Source organism: Bufo bufo, chromosome 10, assembly GCF_905171765.1.
Source record: "Bufo bufo chromosome 10, aBufBuf1.1, whole genome shotgun sequence".
NCBI classification, from domain to species: domain Eukaryota; kingdom Metazoa; phylum Chordata; class Amphibia; order Anura; family Bufonidae; genus Bufo; species Bufo bufo.
The window spans coordinates 143,969,089-143,993,105 of NC_053398.1; the positions used below are offsets into that span (position 1 = coordinate 143,969,089).

The 24,017-nt window shown below is 46.9% G+C and overlaps 1 protein-coding gene across 1 annotated transcript; it reads right to left on the minus strand.

Moving 5' to 3' along the window:
* Positions 1 to 859: 859 nt before the first annotated feature.
* VPS4A (vacuolar protein sorting 4 homolog A) lies at positions 860 to 16,757 on the minus strand. Its single transcript, XM_040409907.1, has 11 exons — positions 16,626 to 16,757; positions 9,920 to 10,031; positions 9,193 to 9,337; positions 9,012 to 9,073; positions 8,144 to 8,263; positions 5,974 to 6,130; positions 5,748 to 5,896; positions 4,120 to 4,201; positions 2,124 to 2,343; positions 1,911 to 2,051; positions 860 to 1,518 (listed from the first exon to the last, which is right to left on the minus strand). The coding sequence occupies exons 1-11, from the start codon at positions 16,644 to 16,646 to the stop codon at positions 1,417 to 1,419; spliced, it is 1,311 nt and encodes a 436-aa protein (XP_040265841.1). The 5' UTR covers positions 16,647 to 16,757; the 3' UTR covers positions 860 to 1,416.
* Positions 16,758 to 24,017: the final 7,260 nt, after the last annotated feature.

Consider the following 24,017-nt stretch of genomic DNA (forward strand, 5'->3'; position numbering starts at 1 on the left):
CATTTATTTTTTTCACATTTTTTGCAGTCTGAGCATTGGCGCAGACCACAAAAACTGATCCATTTTGCCAGAACACTCGGGAGCCAGATCCGGCATTAATGCATTTCAATGGGAAAAAATGCCGGATCCGGCGTTCTGGAATTTTGGACGGAGATAAAACCGCAACATGCTGCGGTATTATCTCCGTCCTGAAAAGACAAAAAGACTGAACTGAAGACGTCCTGAACGGATCGCTCTCCATTCAGAATGCATTAGGATAAAACTGATCAGCTCTTTTCCGGTATTGAGCCCCTGTGACGAAACTCTATGCCGGAAAAGAAAAACGCAAGTGTGAAAGTAGCCTTAGCCATGTCTGCCGTCTCCACGAGGGGGAGTTTACTGTATATGGATTGAACGCACAGCTCCCCCAATAGTCACTGCCATCAGCCGAGACTCTTATACCAATGATCTATCCTTCCATCAGTATCTGTTTGGTGGGGGTCTGACACCCAGGACCCCTGCCAATAAGCTGTTTGAGGAGGCGGCACTCGCAGTAGCAAAACTTAGCTTAGGCCATGGGATGACATGGCCTAGACGCCGCTCAGCCCCATTGAAGTGAATGGGGCTGAGCGCAATACCAAGCAGAGGGCGCTGTGCTTGGCGAGCACGGAGAAGGCCGCGGCGCTACGGCGAGCACTGGTGCCTTTTCATACAGCTGGGACTCCCACCGATCAGATACTGATGACCTATCCAGAGGATAAAGTCTGAGAAAACCTGTGATCATGCACGTCTGACACATGGGAAGTGCGGATATAACTGCATTAATTATAAATCTTCACCCTCAGGCCGCATTGCTCGCCCCTCTGCTGTTGGCACACAGTGAAGTGTATGAGCAGCTTTATTTAAGAATGAGCATCAGACATAGGATGTGATTTGAAAGAGAGACATCGGATATATTTACAAAGCTGAACACTCATCCCCCAGTAATGCACACGTCAGCAAACCGGCAGGGACATGGGGGGAAGATACGAACTTGGGCTGGGGTAAAGGGGCCTGGGATGGGCAGTGTATTGAAACAAACCTGTCACTGCACCCAGGAGGACTCGAGGGAAAGGGACATTACTGTCAATTAGAAGTCAGTTGTAACTGCAAGTCAGGCATTGTGGGAAAGTTGGAGCCCCCAGAGGTTTGTTAGAGGAGGAGAACAGGAAAGGCCGTCACATTGAAGGTCTGGAGACTGATGAATGTAAACCTCAGATACAGAAGCTTGTTGAAGGTAAGTGGTGCCTCCCAGGGAGGGTAGGAGTCCTGGATATGGGGGAGGGTGGCCAGAGCCTGCAGTTTCCTGTGATCTTTTTGGTGGGGAAGGGGGGCACTTAAGAGATAAGCAAGCAAACCTGATGCCCCCCCCCCTCCCCTCGTAGGGCACAGTGCACTTCATCCCTCCTGCCCAAAGTCTTCTGTAAATTTCTTCACTTTCAGTAGGTCCTCCGTGTTTACAGTGGGCCGGGTGGTAGCCAAAGATCTCAGCATATCAGACTGAGGGAAAAAATAAATAAATGGGAGTTAGGGCTTATTCACACAACCGTATGGCCATGGTGCCAGCGTTGGGTCCGCGATCCACACGATACATTAAAAGATAGGACATGTCCTATCTTTTGCAGAGCAGAGGCAGGGATCGGAAGCCCATGGAAACACTCAAGACACCCTTCCATGGGCTTTCGGGTCAGTGTCATGTCCTCTCTTTTGACTTATTTTGCAGATCACGGACCCATTTAAGTCACAGCACAGAGTTCACACAGCCGGTGCCAGTGTATTACGGGCACGGCGGCCATGCATTAGTCTGAATGGGGCCTTAGGCTGAGGATACAGACATGTTGTGCGTACAATAACCCATACAAGATCCGCATTACATGGGGTTCCTTACTCACCATGCTCACTACAGGCTCCAGCAGTTTATCGCTGGCTACTTCCATCCAAGTCATCTCCAGGGCTCCTGGGTCTCCAGGAGAACAGGGTGTTAGGAGGTCATCCACTATGGCTCCAGGGTTGGTGCGAGAGGGACCTCGTACCTAGCAACAAATGCAGTGACATGAGTGGACCGCACACGCCTGCACTGCGGGCCACATTCACTCAGATTTTACCTTTTTGAAGTGTGTGGCTGATTGCACCTTGCGCACGGGCTGCATTAGCGCGTCTCTGACGATGATGCTAATGTCGGCTCCTGAGTATCCATCGGTTTTGTTGGCCAGCTCGCGGATGTTTGCTTCGCTCAGGCTGTGGACCGTATTACCCAAGTGCAGCCGGAACATCTGGGCACGAGCACCTTCTTCCGGCAAAGCGATGTATATCCGCTTCTCAAACCTGCAATTCAGGACACGTGCATCAGGACCGCCGTGCACCCTTCCAGCATACATTTTATGGTGAAGATCACAACAGACTCATCTATGTTCTTATGAGATGCGCAATTTGATTTGCAGATGATCGGATGGATAGAAGTCCTGCGCTCAATGCCGATTGTCTCTCCGGCTCAAAACGTGGATCATAGCTAAATGTTTAGTCGCTAGGGTCACCCGATCATAAGAATGCACTGGAGCAAGAGGCGCAGGCATCTTAATATATTTGAGCATCTTTTGGCAGTATGTGCACCAGAACCTCAAACCTACTCCAGCTTTAGGGATGCCAATTTCGGACGGAAATTACAGTAAACCCGCCTGGCTGTGGGGGGGGGGGGGGGGGGGGGGGCACACTCCTGCTAAGCCCTGTATACTTATGAGCAGCGTCAAATGGCGAAAAAAGTAGCAACATTTTTACCAATGTTGTTACAGTTACAGCCAATGAGAAATTCCTCCCTATGGGTTGATTTACATTGTGTGGTTTTGCAAAAACTTCAACGTGCTCAAATACCCCATTGTGGTCACTCATAGGCCTCATGCACACGATGTGCTCCGCAAACTGCGGATCCGCAAAATATGGATGCGGTACCTGTGCATGCTGCATTTTGTTGTGGACCCATTGACTTCTGAAAAATGTCCTATACTTGTTTGCAAAGTGCGGCCGGATTTGTTGAAGTCAATGGGTCTGCAACAACATGCAGCATGCACACGGACCGCAAAACGGACACGGTCATGTGCACAGCCTTAATTAGCAGACAAACCTCTGTACTCTCCTGATTTGGGCTCATGCACATGAACGTATTTTCTTTCCGTGTCCGTTCCGGTTTTTTTTTTGCGGACCGTATGCGAAACAATTTGTTTCAATGGGTCCGCAAAAAAAAAAACTGGAGTTACTTCATGTGCATTCTATTACGGTATGTCCGTTCTGCAAGAAATAGAGCATGTCCGCATTACGGACAAGGATAGGACTGTTCTATTAGGGGCCGGCTGTTCTGTTCCGCAAAATGTGGAATGCACACGGACATCATCCATTTTTTTGCGGACCGCAAAATACATGTGGTCGTGTGCATGAGCCCTTTGTAAGGGAGCTGCCACATATTCAGGTTTTTTTATTACGTTTTTGAAGCCATTGAAAAAAGTGGAGAAATTGCCCTTTTAATACTTTCTCTTCCATTATGATCCACACCTAAAAAACTGCATCATAAAGCCTGAACTGGGTGGCAGCACCCTTATTATACTTGTATCCGCCTTAATAACTTTATTTTAAGGGGGGGGGGGATACTTTTTTCATATCATATCAAAATAAATGGATGCGACTTTGTTTATTTTGCACCTTTTTAAAACGTATTTGTGACTTTTCTGGGAAAATGCGATTTTTTTATTTTATTTTTTAAACCATTAGATTTGGGACTTTTAAAAGCCAGACCAGACATAAGTAACACCCAGAACAGGCATCCTCAAACTGCGGCCCTCCAGCTGTTGCAAAACTACAACTCCCAGCATGCCCGAACAGCCTACAGGTATCAGCCTACAGCAGGGCATTGTGGGAGTTGTAGTTTTACAACAGCCGGAGGATGCTTGACCTAGAAAATACAACACCCCCTTAAAACAATCCGATTTATCAACTCAAATAGAAACACGTGATCAACTGGAGAAACGGAAACTTTCAACCCACAGAAAAACTGGTGGAAAAATAGGCGTTAAAAATTGTACTAGGATGATAAATGTGCCCCGATATTCTCACCTCCTCCTGATTGCAGAGTCCAGCACCCAGGGTATGTTGGTGGCGCCCAGAACCAAGATACCATCATTGTTATTCCCAACACCTGAAGAGTATAACAGAGCAAAATGTATAATGAATGGGCATTGTGGAGAGGTCATAGAGAATATGGCGCATGGACGGACAGCAGCATTAGGATTTCAGTTTGTTCAAACCTGCTCGGTGTGGGGGCAGGCAGATCAACCAGAAAACGACCGTACGAATGGGTCCGCATCAGTTCCAAAATTTTGCGGAACGGGTGCGGATCCATTCATTTCAATGTGGCAGCAAAAGATGCAGACAGCGCGCCGTGTACTGTCCGCATCCGTAGTTCCGTTCCGCAGCCCCACAAAAAACACAATCGTGGACAAGAATAGGCATTTCTATCATAGGGTCGGCCATGTGCGGTCCGCAAAATGTGGAACGCACACGGCCGGTATCCGTGTTTTGGGGATCAACAATTTGCGGACCGCAAAACTCATACGGTCATCTGCATGTAGCCTAATGGTGAAGTATGAAACTCTTTGTCAAGACCTTTAGGATAGTGACGCGCAGCTATAATCTGGCTGCTTTTCAACATCCATATTAATGCTGCAAAACCTCCCCACCCCCACCAGAGATCTGGGACGGAAGAACAGTGTGGGATCCAGGTGTTACATCATAATATGGGTGCAAGCATACCGCCATTAAGGCCATCTACACCTTCGGGGCAATTTTTTATGATTGCACTTTACTCATTTTGTGCTAAAAACAAAACAAAAAACATTTTTTCACAACGTCAGGAGATGAGAGTTACACATGAGCCGTCAGATAACAAGATTCAAAGAAAACAGACTGTGACAGCCTGCAAACAGACTAAGACTAACTCTTGTATCTCAGAAATGACTAAACATTTTTAATAATGACCAATGAAAAAAATGATTTTGAGCCCAAAATGAGTAAAATCTGATCATAAAAAAATTGATTTTGTAGGCTCAAATAAGAGCTTCAAAAGCATAAAAAAAAGTTAAATATATAAAAGTTTAAATCACCCCATTTCCGTAGAATAAAAATATAAATACATAAATAACAAAAAATATAAATACCATGGGCATCACCGCAATCAAAATCGTCCGTACTATTAGAATATAAAAATATTTTTCCAACACAGCGAATGGCGTAATGGAAAAAAGGGTCAAAATGGCCAATTTGCCATATTTTTTTTTTTTTTTTTTTTTAAAGTCTATATTTATTTTTACACTATTTAGACATAAAAAGAAAACCTACACATATGTGGCATCGTTGTAATCGTACTGACCCAGAGAATGAAGGGCGAGGAATTGCGTTGTTTTACCGCTTCCCACTGTTATATGCCATATTAAATGGTGGCATTAGAAAGTACAACTTGTCCCTGAAAAAAGAAGCCCTCATACCGCTGTGTGAACGGAAAAAAAATAAAAAAAGTTATGGCTCAAGGAACATAGGGAAGAAAAATGAAAAACGCAAAAATGAAAAAACCTCTGGTATGCTAAAGGTTCAGGATGAAGAGATTTTGAGCGTACCTCCAATTTACATTACATGGCATATTAGGTGGAGACCGTGGAGTAATGGGTATGGGCGAGGCAGCAGTTTACCTTGCATCTGCACCAGAAATTCCGTCTTGATTCTCCGAGCAGCTTCACTTTCATTTTCATTCCGGGAGCCGCAAAGCGAGTCGACCTCATCGATGAATATAATGGAAGGTTTATGCTGCCTCGCCAGCTCAAAGAGGTTTTTCACCAGCCTGTAAAGCATCGAAAGCAAATGAGGCGATGTCTGTCTCCGACACCTGCGTGTATGGGCGCTATCGGGACCACTCACTTCTCACTCTCTCCCAACCACTTGGACATCAAATCAGAGGAGGACACGGAGAAGAACGTAGAGTTATTGGCTTCGGTTGCTACAGCTTTGGCCAGGTAGGATTTTCCTGTTCCGGGTGGTCCAAACAACAAGATGCCACGCCAGGGAGTACGCTTTCCTTAAACAAAAAATAATAATAATTGTGCACATGTTAGAAGACAGAGGTTGCACTACAATCACTAGTAGATGAAGCTTTTAGAATGTGTGTTAATACTTTACACACTGATTTTTCCCACGTGCCTCCAAATTTCAGAAAAAACTATTCTATTTCAGGAGCGTGCACAACGGCGGTTTTTCTAAATCACCTAGATAGCAGATTTTGCTTCTAAATGGCAGCAGGGTGTTGTGGGCGGCTCATACCTATGGGTCCTGGTAAGGGGGCCAGCGCTGTAAGATCACATCCTGCAGTGCTGGCTCCTCAACAGTAGCTTATAAGAGTCCATTCACACGTCCGTATGTGTTTTGCAGATCCGCAAAACACGGACACCGGCAATGTGCATCCGCATTTTGCAGACCGAACATAGTCAGCACTCTCATAGAAAATGCCTTTTCTCGTCCGCAATGGCGGACAAGAATAGAGCATGTTCTATTTTTTGGCGGATCCGCAAATGCGGACAGCACATTCTGGCCCCATTGAAAATCAATGGTTCCATACCTGTTCCGCCAAATTGCAAACGTGTGAATAGATCCTAAATGTCCTACAACTCCGGTCCCTGTAGGGCCTGCAGTGGTCATGTGACATCATCGTTCACATGACCGCTGCAGCCAAACAATATCAGCGGACACATGTGCTTCAACGGCACATGACCAATGATGCCAGTGATTGGCTGCAGCAGTCATGTGAATAAAGAATGGCATGTGACCACTAAAGGCCCAGAGGGGATCGGAGTGACGGGGCATCTAAAAGATAAGTCTCTTTATTTTATATTGCCTCTTCTTGCTTTGTAACGATTACAAAAAAGTCCTGGACGGTCCCTTTAAAGCACAATTATGATCACAGACCATGCTCAGCATAACTGTATAGCGGCTTCTATACAATAGTAGTACATGTAAAAGAATGGGCAATCAAATTTTATAAGGGGGATATGATATCTTCCTCACCTTCCAGCAGCCTCGTCCTTAATCTGTCTGCAGTATCACAGTAAACAGCAGGCAGGGAGAAGGGGGGTGTGCAGCTGCAGCCTGTGTTTCTGTGATGCTGCATGCCATGAGAGGGGGGAGCGGAAGCAGGGAGACATCTGTGTCAGAGTACAGGGCACAGCACTCTGGGATGTGTGGGCAGAGGACCCTACACCAAGGTAAGGGCAGAGGACCCCACACCAAGGTAAGGGCAGAGGACCCCACACCAAGGTAAGGGCAGAGGACCCCACACCAAGGTAAGGGCAGAGGACCCCACACCAAGGTAAGGGCAGAGGACCCCACACCAAGGTAAGGGCAGAGGACCCCACACCAAGGTAAGGGCAGAGGACCCCACACCAAGGTAAGGGCAGAGGACCCCACACCAAGGTAAGGGCAGAGGACCCCACACCAAGGTAAGGGCAGAGGACCCCACACCAAGGTAAGGGCAGAGGACCCCACACCAAGGTAAGGGCAGAGGACCCCACACCAAGGTAAGGGCAGAGGACCCCACACCAAGGTAAGGGCAGAGGACCCCACACCAAGGTAAGGGCAGAGGACCCCACACCAAGGTAAGGGGAGAGGACCCTACACCAAGGTAAGGGCAGAGGACCCTACACCAAGGTAAGGGCAGAGGACCCTACACCAAGGTAAGGGCAGAGGACCCTACACCAAGGTAAGGGCAGAGGACCCTACACCAAGGTAAGGGCAGAGGACCCTACACCAAGGTAAGGGCAGACATACATATCTTACCGCATTGTGCCGTCAGCTCTCTAGCTGACACAGATAAAAACAAGCCAAAAAAAATGCCCTTTTTATACACAAGGGGGGAGAATTATCAAACTGGTGTAAATTAGAACTGGCTTAGTTGCCCATAGCAACCAATCAGGTTCCATCTTTCATAGCTCCTTTAGAAAATAAAAGGTAGCATCTGATTGGTTGCTATTGGCAACTAAGCCAGTTTCTACTTTAAACCAGTTTGATAAATGTCCCCCAAAATGTCAGAAAGACGAACCTGTGAAGAGATGGGGAAACTTAATGGGTAAAATCACGGCCTCCTTCAAAGCTTCCTTGGCCCCTTCCAGCCCGGCCACGTCATTCCAACTAACGTTCGGCTTCTCCATTACGATGGCACCTACAAATATTATAAAAATATATATAAAAATGAAATGAAGGTAGAAATAAGCCTAAAGCGGCAGAGAAATCGTAACACATAGAATGGCGGCATTAAAGAGGTTAATAACAGGACAAAATCCTGGTCATTACCAATAAGACTGAACAGCGGGAAACACTGACCTCAGACAGTACTGACCAGAAGAACGCAGCTACCCCCCCCTAATGTCCACTCCTATACAAAGGCCAGCTTGTGTTAAAGGGCTATTCCGGTTATAACAAGCTACTCCCTATCCACAGGATAGGGGATAACTATCAGACTGGTGGGGGTCCTACAGCTGGGACTGGAGCGGTTGGTTGGAAAAGCGCTCCGCTGCTCCGTTCATTTGTATGGGATCGCCAGAGATATTTGAGAACATCACTTGGCGCGCCCATAGAAATGAATGGAGTTGTGGCGCACATTTCCGACCAGCCACTTCGTCCAATTCAGGGGGCTCCACAGGGTTACGGGGTCCCCATGTTCGTGATTGGTGGGGGTCCCAACAATCTGATCAGGATAGGGGATAACTTGTTATAACTGGAATACACCTTTAACCCTAAAATCCCCCTATCACTATGCCTCCACTGTTCTCTATGTGATCCCCACTAATCACCGGCCTTCTTCTGGCAGTCCGTCCCACTTCTCATATCTTCTGCCATCTTCTCCCTCTTTCATCATTGCCACCTCCCATCTTCTACAATCCACAGAAGCTTCTTTACCCCGGACGTACCCATTAGTTGTTCCTGTAGTTTCTTTTTTTCTGGATTTTCTCCCTCACTGTCGCTGTCACTTCTGTGGGGACAGAAAAGAACATTGATGATTTGCCCATGGTTAAGGTCTACGGTATATGACCCTCTATACCAGCGCTGGTCATCCATGAGGGCACGGGTACACGGCGACATGCTGCTCACCCTTTCTCATTCTGGGACTCTTTCACAGGCTTCTTGCCTTGCTTGTCCTTGGTCTTTAGATAATCCTTAAGCTTCTCGGCTCTGTCCAGGTACTGCATGCACTTGGCTCGGATGCTCTCCTTGGCCTTGTCGCTGTGAGCTTCATCTGGAGGCAAAACAATATATATATATATGGTTTTCAGCATCCAAAAATCTCAATTTCTGTGATATATTCCAACCAGGAAAATTAGCATGATGAAGGGAGGAGGCCGCTGACAGACGCCTCTAGGGGCAGCGTATCTGCCACGGAACAAAAGGATAAGGCATGCTGAAATGCGACTGCCCGCTCCTTATCTGCCCCACACACATTAGATGGTTGAGCGGTCCTGTCTACATTCATCCAATGCTTAACCTGCGGCCCTCCAGCTGTTGCAAAAACTACAACTCCCAGCATCCCCTAATAGCTGTAAGCATGCTGGGAGTTTTTTTTTTTAAACAGCTGGAGGGCCGCAGGTTGGGCCTCCCTGATCTAATGTGTATGGGCAGAGTAACCCTGTGACAACCGCATCTCCTTCCACCCAGTCTGCCATCCATGACGAACACTTCCTTTTGGCTGTTTGTGGCATCTGTGGCAGGTTCTTCATGCCATCAATCTGCTGACCAAGGGTCACCATGGATGTTCTGCTGCTACCAGAGATGCCCACCATTGAATCCCTGCCGTCCCTCCACCTTGTGTCCGCAGACTTACACTTGATGGCGTGCAGGAAGTACTCCACCGCATGCTGGTACAACCTCAAAGCCTCCTCATAGTTCTTGTTCTTGTCCTCCTCTGTGGCTTTGGTGACCAAATCAATGGCTTTCTGGAAGGATGAAGAAAAGTTTGGATCAATATACACGAAAGACAATTCACGTGCCCACTGGGCAAAATGCAGAAATGCTCCTTTGTCTGGACATTGCGGTCACATAGTTATAGCGCCCCCTGGTGTTCCTTCACTTCCCACTCAGAACGTCCAGTGATTTTCTAGTGGCTGCCTGAACATTAACCGGAATTACTCCGCTGCTCGCCTACAAGAGGATCGGGGCAGTGCACCCGAGCTACTGGACACGTGGGACCACCGCCACTAGATGTACTTGGCAGCATCACACTGACACGCCCTAAACGCGTCCCCAGGGGTCTGCTGGTCCGATGTCTGGCCGTACGTATCAGTATACACCTCTATAAATGGGGGTGGAATAGCATATTGGACAAGGAGGAGAAGAGTAGGGATCAGGGTGGTAGTGACAAGAGAAGGGACCAGAAGGAGTCCGTCCAGAAAACACGCAATTCCGACTGTTCATGACAAGGGGCGCTATAGGAACGCCCTGGACTGAAGTGTGGGGATTACACACAGATTATACAGGCCTATAGCGCTGGCATCCAACATGTGTTTCACTGAGGAAGAGAAAGCATCATCACATTGTACTCCACGTGGCGGTTTTACGATTGATCACATGAGAAATAGAATAAGAATAAGGCAATGCTCATAGAAGCAGGAGGTGAAAGGTCAGTGAACTGATGTGGATGGCTCTCATTGATAACGTACCATACAATACGATTGGGTTAGATCATCCTCCCTCAGGGTCTTCTGCTATTTTGCATCAGGCGGCAATATCTGTAGCATCACATCCTAATGAGCACACCTTATGCATAGGTGATTTTAAAGGGGTCCTCCGTGCTCTTAATAATCGATGACCTATCCTCAGCATAGGTCATCAATATCAGATCAGTGGGGTCCCCTGATATTGATGACCTTTTCTGAACCCCTTTAACATGCTTCATGACCCCTCCTTAGATCAACTTGGTGCGAGAGTGTATGCTACCACCCCGCTACACCTATCCTAGACAAATATATTAAGTTTTATGGGACCTTATATCAGTCTAATATCGACAAATCTAGGGATTAAATAGATTCCTAGTTGGCAGGGAGAAAACCTTGACCTCGAGCAAAGGATGGCACTGGATGCGTCAATAACACTAGAGGAAGTCCAGCAAACTATAAAAGAGCTTAATAACGGAAAATCTCCGGGTCCAGGTGGCCTACCGTAGGAAGTTTATATGAGATATACTCGGCGGTAGAAACAGGATCACTCCCCACGTCATTTCTGGAATAAACTGTAATTTTATTGCTGAAACCAAAGATCCTCTGGAATGTGGTTCTTGCCGACCGAGAGCGTTCATCAATGTGGATTATAGAATCCTTCCATGCATATTAGCTACCAGACTCAACCGGCTAATCCTATCCTTGATAAACCCAGATCAAACAGGCTTTATGCCCGGAAAGTCAACCACGGTTAATGGGTTTTAGACGCCGATCTTAATGAAGGCCCATAGCTGATGGAGGATCCGCCGGAGTTTTGAAGCACTGGCCTCTCCATAACTTTGGCGCATTCTGCGCCATTTCTAAATGTAAGACGGCTTCCTAGATGCGTTATATTTACACCCTTTTCTACACCTAAAAAAGTCGTAGAAAATGATGAATGAGACGGACCTGCCGACCCTTCCCCGCCCGCGCCACAGTCCCTATATCCACACACTGCCGTGTACAGACAGAGGCGTACCGTGAAAGCCTGACAGGGCGTGCGGACTGTGGCGTGGGTCATCACGAATTCAATATGTCAGACTATGCATAATGCTCAACCCACCTCTTCACGTCCTGGACGCCATAATGTGTAGCTCCCAGCCAGCCGGCAAACACCAGCCCTCAGGGCACTATCGCTCGTTACCATTCCTTGATGTAATGTTATTACAATGTTAATTCCGGTATTGAGATCCGGCGGAGGAATTCAATACCGGAAATAAACGGATCCGTTTGGATTTTGCACATCAGGATGCATCCGTTCCGTCAGCATGCGGTTGTGTGAAATCAAATCGTAAAAAAAAAAACAAAAACTGATCCGTCACCGTTGACTTACATTGCTTTTAGTGACGGATCCGTTTTTTTTTTTTTGTTTCTATGACCGGACACAAAACCGCAGTTTGCAGCAAAACTGAATGCTGCCGCAACGGAAGGCTTCCTGATGCATCCCGAAACGGAAACGGTTTTATTTTGGGTTTTGAGATCCTCTGCCGGATCTCAATACCGGAAAACAACAACACAACGTGACCTGTGACAATTGGGAACTCGCTTGTGTATCAGTCGTCATTCTCACTACATTATTACTGCCCTGTGTCTCGGATACAAAAGTAGTGCAGGGCTCGGGGGCGTGGCCTGTGCGGTTGTCACCCTTCTGTCATCTGAACCATGTGACTCCTGCAGTCACCAGCACTACCTGAGTCACGGGGATATATTTAGAGGCCGCACATCACATGACAGGTACCTTGCAGCGGATGTCTGGGTGCAGTCAGATCACTATGAGGTCAGACGGAACCGGAAAAGCAGGAATTCAAGGAAACAATAAGGGCCAATGTTCCCCTGATCCTGGAGGAGGATCTGGGCTCTTCTGGGAACCGCCGCCAGATGATAACTAGACCATAGGACAAGGGTCAGTAGTCCTGGACCATGGACTGAACCTAGGGCTAGAGCTGTCTGGTCACATGATCATACTGGGGGGGGGGGGGGGGGGGGGGGGGGGGGGGGGGGGGGGGCTGAGCTTCTATGTATGTTTTCCTACACATGCATGCTCGGCCACTCATGCACGTGGGAGCGTCTTCTCTCTCCAAGAATCTGCCGATGAGTAAGAACCAGGAGAGCCTCAGACCATCGATATAACGTTGTCACGGTGGGGAGTGGGGGAAACCCCCCCCCCACCCACCCACCGTACAATGGGGAGCAAACAGGAAAACAAGTAGGCCAGAGGCTGGGATAAGGGAGCTGGTCACCTCCTATAGCATCCCTAATCCTCGCCGTATGAGCGGACCTGGATGGTAGGACAGCTCATACCCAGGAAACCTAGGACCCTGAGTCGCCCTGATAATCCCTCAAATAAAGAAAGGGCAGAGACGACCTGTTCATCCCAGACACGGATGAACAGGAGTCTCCACCGGCCTAGCTGCAATGAAAAAGAGGAGACTGTATACAGTAACTGGATACAACACACTTACCTGCCGCAGCAACACCGACTGGAACCCGAGCATGAGTACTGGTGCCCACACACCATACAGGACACAGTACAAACAACCACACCCAGGTATCCAGCACACCAGTTACTACCTGGACCCCTATGCAGCAAGATGCACGGCGGCCCCAGGCAGCGCTGCATACAGGCTTGTGGTTCCCCCTCTGGGGAACCCTGACACCCCCTTCTGGAAGCACACCACACAGGGAACACGTCTAGCAAACATGCTGGACTATAGACACCAACAGACCAGACATGTAACAACCACTAGACAAGACAACAACCACCCATACATAAACAACGCCAAACATATGCAAGAGTAGTGAAGGGAAGGTGAACAACAGGAACATAGGGGAGACATCATGGTGACCTTGATGTTCCACAAGGTGGCCCTCAAGCACTGGGCAGATGCCGGGCAGGAGCACAGCTCCAGCACACAGCAAGGCTGAAGGAACACTGAACCCAGCCAACAGGCCACAGGCAATATAAACCTCGTGGCCAAACCTAAACCCCCCCCCCCCCCCCCAGCTAGTTAATTAACCTCTCCGGCACCAGACAGGGAAGGCCCCAGGAGAAAGGAGCAGGCACCTACACGCTGCAACCACAACACGCACGGCAACCGTGTCACGGCGCACACCAAAGGCCGTGACAAACGTGTGTTATAACGTGCGTGGCCAGCTTAAAGAGGACCTCTCACCGCTCCTGACATGTCTGTGTTAATAGCTTCATGCAATCCCCATGTAATAACAATTCTGGAGCATCTGTTCTTATGGCTCTATGTCCTGCCATTCCTTTATTATTCCTGCTAGAAGTTATGAATGAATTGCTAGCAGTCTGCAGTAAGGGTACAGAGGGGTGGGTGGGGGGGGGGACTATGCTGTAACACTTGAAGGAACTGGGAAAACTCTTTTTTTTTTTTTTTGACATAATGCGTGGTACAAGCTTGGAAGATATTTCATATTCGTTCTTCCTTAAATGGGTATTCCCATCTGGATATACCATAAACGTCTCATGGGCGCAGCCTCACCTCGGGGACGGGGAGAAAGCTGCGCATGTGAGGCCACCCTTTATTCATCACTATTGAACTTACAGAAAAAAAACAACCTGCTAGTAATTCATTCAGAATTTCTAGCAGGATTAATAGAGGATCAGAACATCATAGAGTCATAAGAGTAGATGCTCCTGAACTGCTATTACATGGGGAATGCAAGTAGTTACAGACATGTCAGGAGAGCGGGGTGCTGAAGAGTCACGGGGCCAGTTCTGTAAGCCCGGCTAGTGCCTCTGAAATCCTGCGCATGCGCTGTAGTATATCCTTCTGCAGAGCATTCAGCTGAGGTGCATACACCTTGGTTTCACTGGTGCACCGTGTGCAGAGTGCTCTGCAGAAGGGGGTATCACAGCTGACCACAAGTTCCTTTTAAAAGGGTTTTTCAGCACAAAAAAAGCTAAAGCTTTTTGCTGTAAAAAAAAAAAAAAAAAAAACAGAAGCTATAGGCCCCCTACTTTTGAATTTCCATTGGTGCTGGGGCCCTCTGCTGCGCTCCTGTCTCGACACGGCAGGAAATGGCTTTGAATGCTGCTCAGCCAATCACTGGCCGGGGCGGGTCATTGCTGCAGGCTGTGATTGGCTGTCGGGACGTCGGCAGGAAGCTGAATACAGCAGGGACCCTGTCATGATCAGAACGGAGCGGAGCGGAGGGGAATCTAAGTTCTGTCCTTTTTTTACAGCATTTATTTTATTTTTTGTGCTGGAATTCCACTTTATGTCCAGAACAGAAATATTCGGCAGCGGTTTTGTCTGCGGATTCGCCGCAGGTTCCATCCCTATATATTAAAGGGGGCGATATCTCCTTTATTCTGCAGGGAACGTCCCCGCTACATGAGGACTGGCATTTGCTGCGGATTTCATATCTGCCTTGTGTGAACGCACACTTGCGATCTACACGGGGATTGCGGGGACACAAATTACGAAACTACTGCGTCTAGATAAGATGCAGCGCGGCAGTGACGAGATGTGACGCCGCAGCCTGGCGTCCATACCGCACCGTCCTGGAGGCTCCAGCCACGCGCTATACTGAATACAGGATGCACACGCTGTACTAGACAAGGACTGTGGCCCCCTGACCCTCACACCTTACAGTCTTCGGGTAGCCTGGCCTGCAATCACTGGCGCGGACAGGCAGGGGTTAAACAAGTCTGTCAGTCCGTCCACAGGCTCACGCCGCCATCCCTGCCTCATATACATTACTAAGAAGTAGGGGCTATGAGGGCAGGACCAGACTACGCAGGGGGTGTCTGTTGCCATGGAGACACAAAGAAAAAACCCGTGGATATCCTGGTCGTACACCCTGCGTGACGATCACCCGAGGTATGTTCACATGGACCCCGCTGTCACCTATTTAGTGATGTCAGGAGTTTCAAGGGTCAAAACTGCTGACAGACTCCCTTAAAGGGGTTGTGTCACGAAACATATTCTACAGTTTTCAATCCTGGATCGGAAGACTTTTATCATTAAAAATGTAGTCATTCTATGAAATGTATCTGTACGGCGCCACCTGCTGTTTGCCATTTTCTTTATCTTTTGTCCGTCTCGGTGACCTGGTAGAACGTGCTGGCGCCAGTGTCTGTCCTGTTAGAGGGAGAGGGCGGCAGCGGGAAGGACACGTCCCTTTACCCAGGGCTGGGGATGTCCTAGTGAAGGATTAGAATGATTCAGGGTCTGGGAAAGCTGGGTTACAACTGGCATACATTATATCACCGCTCCTATAGAGCTTTCCTGGGTAGATCGGTCACTCAGGGTCTGGGAAAGCTGGGTGATCACCAGCATACATTACATCACCGCTCCCATAGAGCTTTCCTGGGTAGATCGGTCACTCAGGGTCTGGGAAAGCTGGGTTACAACTGGCATACATTATATCACCGCTTCCCAGGTAGATCTGACACTCAGGGTCTGGGAAAGCTGGGTGACAACCGGTACACATTACATCACCGCTCCTATAGAGCTTTCCCGGGTAGATCTGACACTCAGGAGTCTGGGAAAGCTGGGTGATCACCAGTATAGTCTACATCACCGCCCCCATAGGACTATCACCCAGCTTTCCCGGGGAGATCTGTCACTCAGGAGTCTGGGAAAGCTGGGTGACAGCCCCTGTGGATTCCTCAGGGCAGACATATTTCCCAGAAACTGATAGTCCTACAATGGGTTCCTGAGAACCGGGCAGTAAAGGGTCGGCCGGCTCCTCTACATCCATCCAGCTGCCCGTGTAGGGGGGCAGAAGACAGCCCAGCCGCCCCCCCAAAACCCGGCAATAACGCCCCCCCAGACCTCAGCCCCCTTCTCCGAACCCCGCCGATACCTGCAGAGTTGACGTTGTCATCTCATCTCCCGGTCCCGGTCCCTCAAGGGTTCCTTTGGATTCCGGGGCCTGTCACTTCACCGGAACCGGAAGTGACATCTGGTCGAAACCATAAAAAAACCACACAGCATGAAACCGGAAGTAGCTCTACAGATCATGTGACACGTTGCGCGAGGACTGCGGCGGATGTCATGGTAACCATGACGCTCCGGCCATTGCTAAACTACAGTTCCCAGCATCCTTCAGGAATCGGAATGTACCATTTGGAAATATGAGACCTCCTCCCCTGAAGACTGTTGTAAAAAACAAAACGAAAAAAAAAAAAAAAACAGGCCCCTAAAACCGTAGAGTGTCCCTTAAAATGTTTAAAAAAAAGTGCAGTATGTTCCGACTGTGGCCACACTACCGCCTCAGGGATACATGCTGGGAGTTGTTGTTGGCAGCAGTCCAGCCACAGGTTGGAGAACATGAGAACCATATTCTGAACCATGTGCTCCAGCAGTCCCATAGAGATGCATGGAGCTGCAGTGCACATGCCCCACCATCAGGTATAGCGGCCCTGTTCTCATGCTTGTAGGGGTCCTAGCGGGAGGAACCCCACAATCTAATAGTTAACCCCTATCCCAGGGATGCCCAACCACCTGCGGCCCTCCAGCTGTTCAAAACTACAACTCCCAGCATGCCCGGACAACCTACAGCACGGCATGGTAGGAGTTTTACATCAGCTGGAGGGCCGCAGGTGGCTGGGCATCCCTGCCCTATACTGTGTATAGTGCAGGGATGGCCAACCTGCGGCTCTCCAGCTGTTGCAAAACTACAACTCCAAGCATGCCCAGACTGCCTTTAGCTTTCAGCCTACAGCAGGGCATGGTGGGAATTTTAGTTTTACAACAGCTGGAGAACCACAGATTGGCCATCCCTGGTATAGTGGATAACTTGCTACAACAAGAATACCTCTTTAAAGTGCACCTGTCAGCAGTTCTGTCCCTATGACACTGTCTGGCCTGTTAAATGTGCGCTTGGCAGCTGAAGGCATCTGTGTTGGTCCCATGTTCATATGGGCAGACTAGATGGGCCAAATGGTTCTTATCTGCCGACACATTCTATGTTTCTATGTGTCTGCATTGCTGAGAAAAATGATGTTTTAAAGCCGCTCTGTCACCAGGTTCAACCCTAATAAACCAGACGTACTGCCTGGTATGGCTAATCATGCTGATTAAAACGATACCTTTCTTTTGTCTGTATGATAAACAGCTGCAGAGAAATCTGTGTTTTTATTCATATGCAAATAAGAGGTTTGAGCACCAGGAGGCAGGGCTGAATCCTTGGAGCACTGCTTTGTAACACCCCCTGTGCACTGCACACTCCCCCCCCCCCCTTCCACTTGATTGACAGGACTAGACATTAGCATGCTGAGGACAGAGCTGTGTCCTAGCATCTACATATCATATACACTATGTACTATAGCTTTACCACACTGAGATCTGCTCAGAAAGCAAATCTACATATCATATACACTATGTACTATAGCAGGGATGCTCAACCTGCAGCCCTCCAGCTGTTGTAAAACTACAACTCCCACGATGCCCTTCTGTAGGATGTAGCTTGTCAGGAAATTATGGGAGTTGTAGTTTTGCAACAGCTGGAGGGCCACAGGCTGAGCATGCCTGTACTAAAGCATCACCACACTGACATCTGCTCAGAAAGCTCATCTACATATCATATACACTATGTACTATAGCATCACCACACTGAGATCTGCTCAGAAAGCTCCTCTACATATCATATCCTCTATGTACTATAGCTTCACCACACTGAGATCTGCTCAGAAAGCTCCTCTACATATCATATACACTATGTACTATAGCTTCACCACACAGATCTGCTCAGAAAGCTCATCTACATATCGTATACACTATGTACTATATCTTCACCACAGATCTGCTCAGAAAGCTCCTCTACATATCATATACACTACAGGTCCTTTTCAAAAAATTAGCATATTGTGATAAAGTTCATTATTTTCTGTAATGTACTGATAAACATTAGACTTTCATATATTTTAAAATCATTACACACAACTGAAGTAGTTCAAGCCTTTTCTTGTTTTAATATTGATGATTTTGGCATACAGCTCATGAAAACCCAAAATTCCTATCTCAAAAAATTAGCATATCATGAAAAGGTTCTCTAAACGAGCTCTTAACCTAATCATCTGAATCAACTAATTAACTCTAAACACCTGCAAAAGATTCCTGAGGCTTTTAAAAACTCCCAGCCTGGTTCATTACTCAAAACCGCAATCATGGGTAAGACTGCCGACCTGACTGCTGTCCAGAAGGCCATCATTGACACCCTCAAGCAAGAGGGTAAGACACAGAAAGAAATTTCTGAACGAATAGGCTGTTCCCAGAGTGCTGTATCAAGGCACCTCAGTGGGAAGTCTGTGGGAAGGAAAAAGTGTGGCAGAAAACGCTGCACAATGAGAAGAGGTGACCGGACCCTGAGGAAGATTGTGGAGAAGGACCGATTCCAGACCTTGGGGGACCTGCGGAAGCAGTGGACTGAGTCTGGAGTAGAAACATCCAGAGCCACCGTGTACAGGCGTGTGCAGGAAATGGGCTACAAGTGCCGCATTCCCCAGGTCAAGCCACTTTTGAACCAGAAACAGCGGCAGAAGCGCCTGACCTGGGCTACAGAGAAGCAGCACTGGACTGTTGCTCGTCATTCGGAAATCAAGGTGCCAGAGTCTGGAGGAAGACTGTGGAGAGGGAAATGCCAAAATGGTCTGGGGTGCCATGTCAGCTGCTGGTGTTGGTCCACTGTGTTTTATCAAGGGCAGGGTCAATGCAGCTAGCTATCAGGAGATTTTGGAGCACTTCATGCTTCCATCTGCTGAAAAGCTTTATGGAGATGAAGATTTCATTTTTCAGCACGACCTGGCACCTGCTCACAGTGCCAAAACCACTGGTAAATGGTTTACTGACCATGGTATTACTGGGCTCAATTGGCCTGCCAACTCTCCTGACCTGAACCCCATAGAGAATCTGTGGGATATTGGGAAGAGAAAGTTGAGAGACGCAAGACCCAACACTCTGGATGAGCTTAAGGCCGCTATCGAAGCATCCTGGGCCTCCATAACACCTCAGCAGTGCCACAGGCTGATTGCCTCCATGCCACATTGCCGCATTGAAGCAGTCATTTCTGCAAAAGGATTCCTGACCAAGTATTGAGTGCAGAACTGAACTTAATTATTTGAAGGTTGACTTTTTTTGTATTAAAAACACTTTTCTTTTATTGGTCGGATGAAATATGCAAATTTTTTTAGATAGGAATTTGGGGTTTTCATGAGCTGTATGCCAAAATCATCAATATTAAAACAAGAAAAGGCTTGAACTACTTCACTTGTGTGTAATGAATCTAAAATATATGAAAGTCTAATGTTTATCAGTACATTACAGAAAATAATGAACTTTATCACAATATGCAAATTTTTTGAAAAGGACCTGTATGTACTATAGCTTCACCACACTGAGATCTGCTCAGAAAGCTCATTTACATATCATATACTCTATGTACTATAGCTTCACCACACTGAGATCTGCTCAGAAAGGACATCTACATATCATGTACACTATGTACTATAGCTTCACCACACTGAGATCTGCTCAGAAAGGACATCTACATATCATATACACTATGTACTATAGCTTCACCACACTGAGATCTGCTCAGAAAGCTCATCTACATATCACATACACTATGTACTATAGCCTCACCACACTGAGATCTGCTCAGAAAGGACATCTACATATCATATACACTATGTACTATAGCTTCACCACACTGAGATCTGCTCAGAAAGCTCATCTACATATCACATACACTATGTACTATAGCCTCACCACACTGAGATCTGCTCAGAAAGCTCATCTACATATCATATACACTATGTACTATAGCTTCACCACACTGAGATCTGCTCAGAAAGCTCATCTACATATCATATACACTATGTACTATAGCTTCACCACACTGAGATCTGCTCAGAAAGCTCATCTACATATCATATACACTATGTACTATAGCTTCACCACACTGAGATCTGCTCAGAAAGCTCATTTACATATCATATACACTATGTACTATAGCTTCACCACACTGAGATCTGCTCAGAAAGCTCATCTACATATCATATACAATGTGATTCCCTGAAGAAGCCTTCACAGGCGAAACGGCATTGTGTAGGGTGTGACCGAGGGGCCGACACGCAGCATCTGGTAGTACACTTTTACTCTTTTTACTTTTGGCTGCCAGCTTGTGGATCCATGTACCTAGTTTCTTTGAAACAGGTTTATTTAATACTTGGTTTTTTTTTTGCCTCTTGCTGGCAGTCTTGTTTATTATTATCACTAGAATTATTTTCACTTTATTTTTTGCCAGAATCTTTGCTATGGCCGACCCCCTCAGCCCTCCCCTGGGTCCATCAGTCCTTTACTGTCTGTTCTTATCTGCTGCTTACTCCAGTATTTAATTATGCTGTTCTATATGTTTGATATAATTGTTTAATAAAAATAATAAAAAATACATTTCTTAGATATTTGCCCTGTGTACCACAGTCTGCTGTTGCAGATATTTTTTATGATATCATCTTTAATAAATGACTAAGTTTGTAAAATACCTATGTGTGGAGGTGTACAATGTTTGTTTGGTTTAGTAATCATATACCATGTGTACTATAGCTTCACCACACTGAGATCTGCTCAGAAATCTCATCTACATATCATATACACTATGTACTATAACTTCACCACACTGAGATCTGCTCAGAAAGCTCCTCTACATATCGTATACACTATGTACTATAGCATCACCACATTGATCTGCTCAGAAAGCTCATTTACATATCATATCCTCTATGTACTATAGCTTCACCACACTGAGATCTGCTCAGAAAGCTCATCTACATATCATATACACTATGTACTATAGCTTTACCACACTGAGATCTGCTCAGAAAGCTCCTCTACATATCATATACACTATGTACTATAGCATCACCACACTGAGATCTGCTCAGAAAGCTCCTCTACATATCATATCCTCTATGTACTATAGCTGCACCATACTGACATCTGCTCAGAAAGTTCCTCTATATATGACTGCTTTATTCACAGGCACAGTATGCGATTATACAGACTCCAGTAATATGTGATTGCGTATAAGCATAGAAAGATCTGGCTTCTCCATGTGGTAATGCTGTAGCTTGGAGGTAAGTGTTTGGTTCTGCATGTAGAGATTCCCGGTCTGAACCCTGGGAGAGACTTAAAGGTTTTTATTCTTCCACGTTTAACCCATAATAAAAGTCTAGGGGGGTCATTTATTAAGAAGTGTACACCACTTTCTGGTGTATTTAAGGTGCAGATTTTGTTGCAAAGGGGTATTGCGGCAAGATCTATAACCTTTTCTTGCTCACGCCATTTTCCCAGGTGGCGCGGGCAGAGAAGGCGGCGGGCGGGTCCTTATCATTTACAATTTTCGACACCAGTTTAGGATGTGGAAAACGGTCTTAGGGTACTTTCACACTTGCGGCAGGACGGATCCGACAGGCTGTTCACCCTGTCGGATCCGTCCTTCCGCTATTTCGCCGTGCCGCCGCTCCGTCCCCATTGACTATAATGGGGACGGGGGGCGGAGCTCCGGCGCAGCACGGTAGTGCACGGCGAAAGGCCGCCGGACTAAAAGTCCTGCATGTCCGACTTTTTAGTCCGGTGGCCTCTCACTGTGAACTGCGCCGGAGCTCCGCCCCAGTCCCCATTATAGTAAACGGGGACGGAGCGGCAGCACGGCGAAATAGCGAAAGGATGGATCCGTCCTGCTGCAAGTGTGAAAGTACCCTTAAACAATGGCAGGCGTGGTTTAAACAATGTCGTAAGGCCCGCGCCTCTACATAACTTTTCAAAATAAACGGCCAGAGGTCATGAGAACACGACATGTTGTAGTTTTAATCCGGCCGCCTCTCGGCATGTTTGCCGTGCTGCGTCCGGACTTCCGGCCCGCACCCATTATAGTCTTCCGGCGGCGCGCGTGCACTAGCGGCAGCACGGATCCAGAAGGCTGTTCCCCCGCCAGAGAAGGCTGCCGCTAGTGTGAAAGTGGCCTTAGTTTATATATAAAAGGTAAAAAATGTTGCCTGTTGCAGCAGTGTTTTATTTTACCCTTTTGTCTATAGATATTATAAGGTTATTATGTATCACACTGACAGCAGCTATTAGATTTAGCTACGTTGTCATCTGAACCATAAATGTAGTCAGTTTTCCAATAAGATATTTTAAAGATGCATCTAAATGGCAGCAACTGTCATATACAGTACAGACCAAAAGTTTGGACACACCTTTTCATTCAAAGAGTTTTCTTTATTTTCATGACTATGAAGGCATCAAAACTATGAATTAACACATGTGGAATTATATACATAACAAACAAGTGTGAAACAACTGAAAATATGTCATATTCTAGGTTCTTCAAAGTAGCCACCTTTTGCTTTGATTACTGCTTTGCACACTCTTGCCATTCTCTTGATGACCTTCAAGAGGTAGTCCCCTGAAATGGTCTTCCCTTCACAGGTGTGCCCTGTCAGGTTTAATAAGTGGGATTTCTTGCCTTATAAATGGGGTTGGGACCATCAGTTGCGTTGAGGAGAAGTCAGGTGGATACACAGCTGATAGTCCTACTGAATAGACTGTTAGAACTTGTATTATGGCAAGAAAAAAGCAGCTAAGTAAAGAAAAACTAGTGGCCATCATTACTTTAAGAAATGAAGGTCAGTCAGTCAGCCGAAAAATTGGGAAAACTTTGAAAGTAAGGGCTATTTGACCATGAAGGAGAGTGATGGGGTGCTGCGCCAGATGACCTGGCCTCCACAGTCACCGGACCTGAACCCAATCGAGATGGTTTGGGGTGAGCTGGACCGCAGAGTGAAGGCAAAAGGGCCAACAAGTGCTAAGCATCTCTGGGAACTCCTTCAAGACTGTTGGAAGACCATTTCAGGGGACTATCTCTTGAAGCTCATCAAGAGAATGCCAAGAGTGTGCAAAGCAGTAATCAAAGCAAAAGGTGGCTACTTTGAAGAACCTAGAATATGACATATTTTCAGTTGTTTCACACTTGTTTGTTATGTATATAGTTCCACATGTGTTAATTCATAGTTTTGATGCCTTCATAGTCATGAAAATAAAGAAAACTCTTTGAATGAGGTGTGTCCAAACATTTGGTCTGTACTGTACTCTACAAATCTAATCTGTCTCCTTCACACACAGGAATCCTACCTAAGACACCAGTATAACTTTTAGAGCTCTAATAGGCACTTCTATTTCCCTACACAGCACGGAA

Excerpts from the sequence above, each read along its gene's own strand:
- VPS4A (XM_040409907.1), bottom strand. The coding sequence starts at position 16,646 with ATGACAACGTCAACTCTGCAG. Across the intron at positions 5,897-5,973 it reads TGGTTGGGAGAGAGTGAGAA|GCTGGTGAAAAACCTCTTTG; the intron begins GTGAGTGGTCCC and ends GATGCTTTACAG. Across the intron at positions 1,519-1,910 it reads TGGAGCCTGTAGTGAGCATG|TCTGATATGCTGAGATCTTT; the intron begins GTGAGTAAGGAA and ends TTTTTCCCTCAG.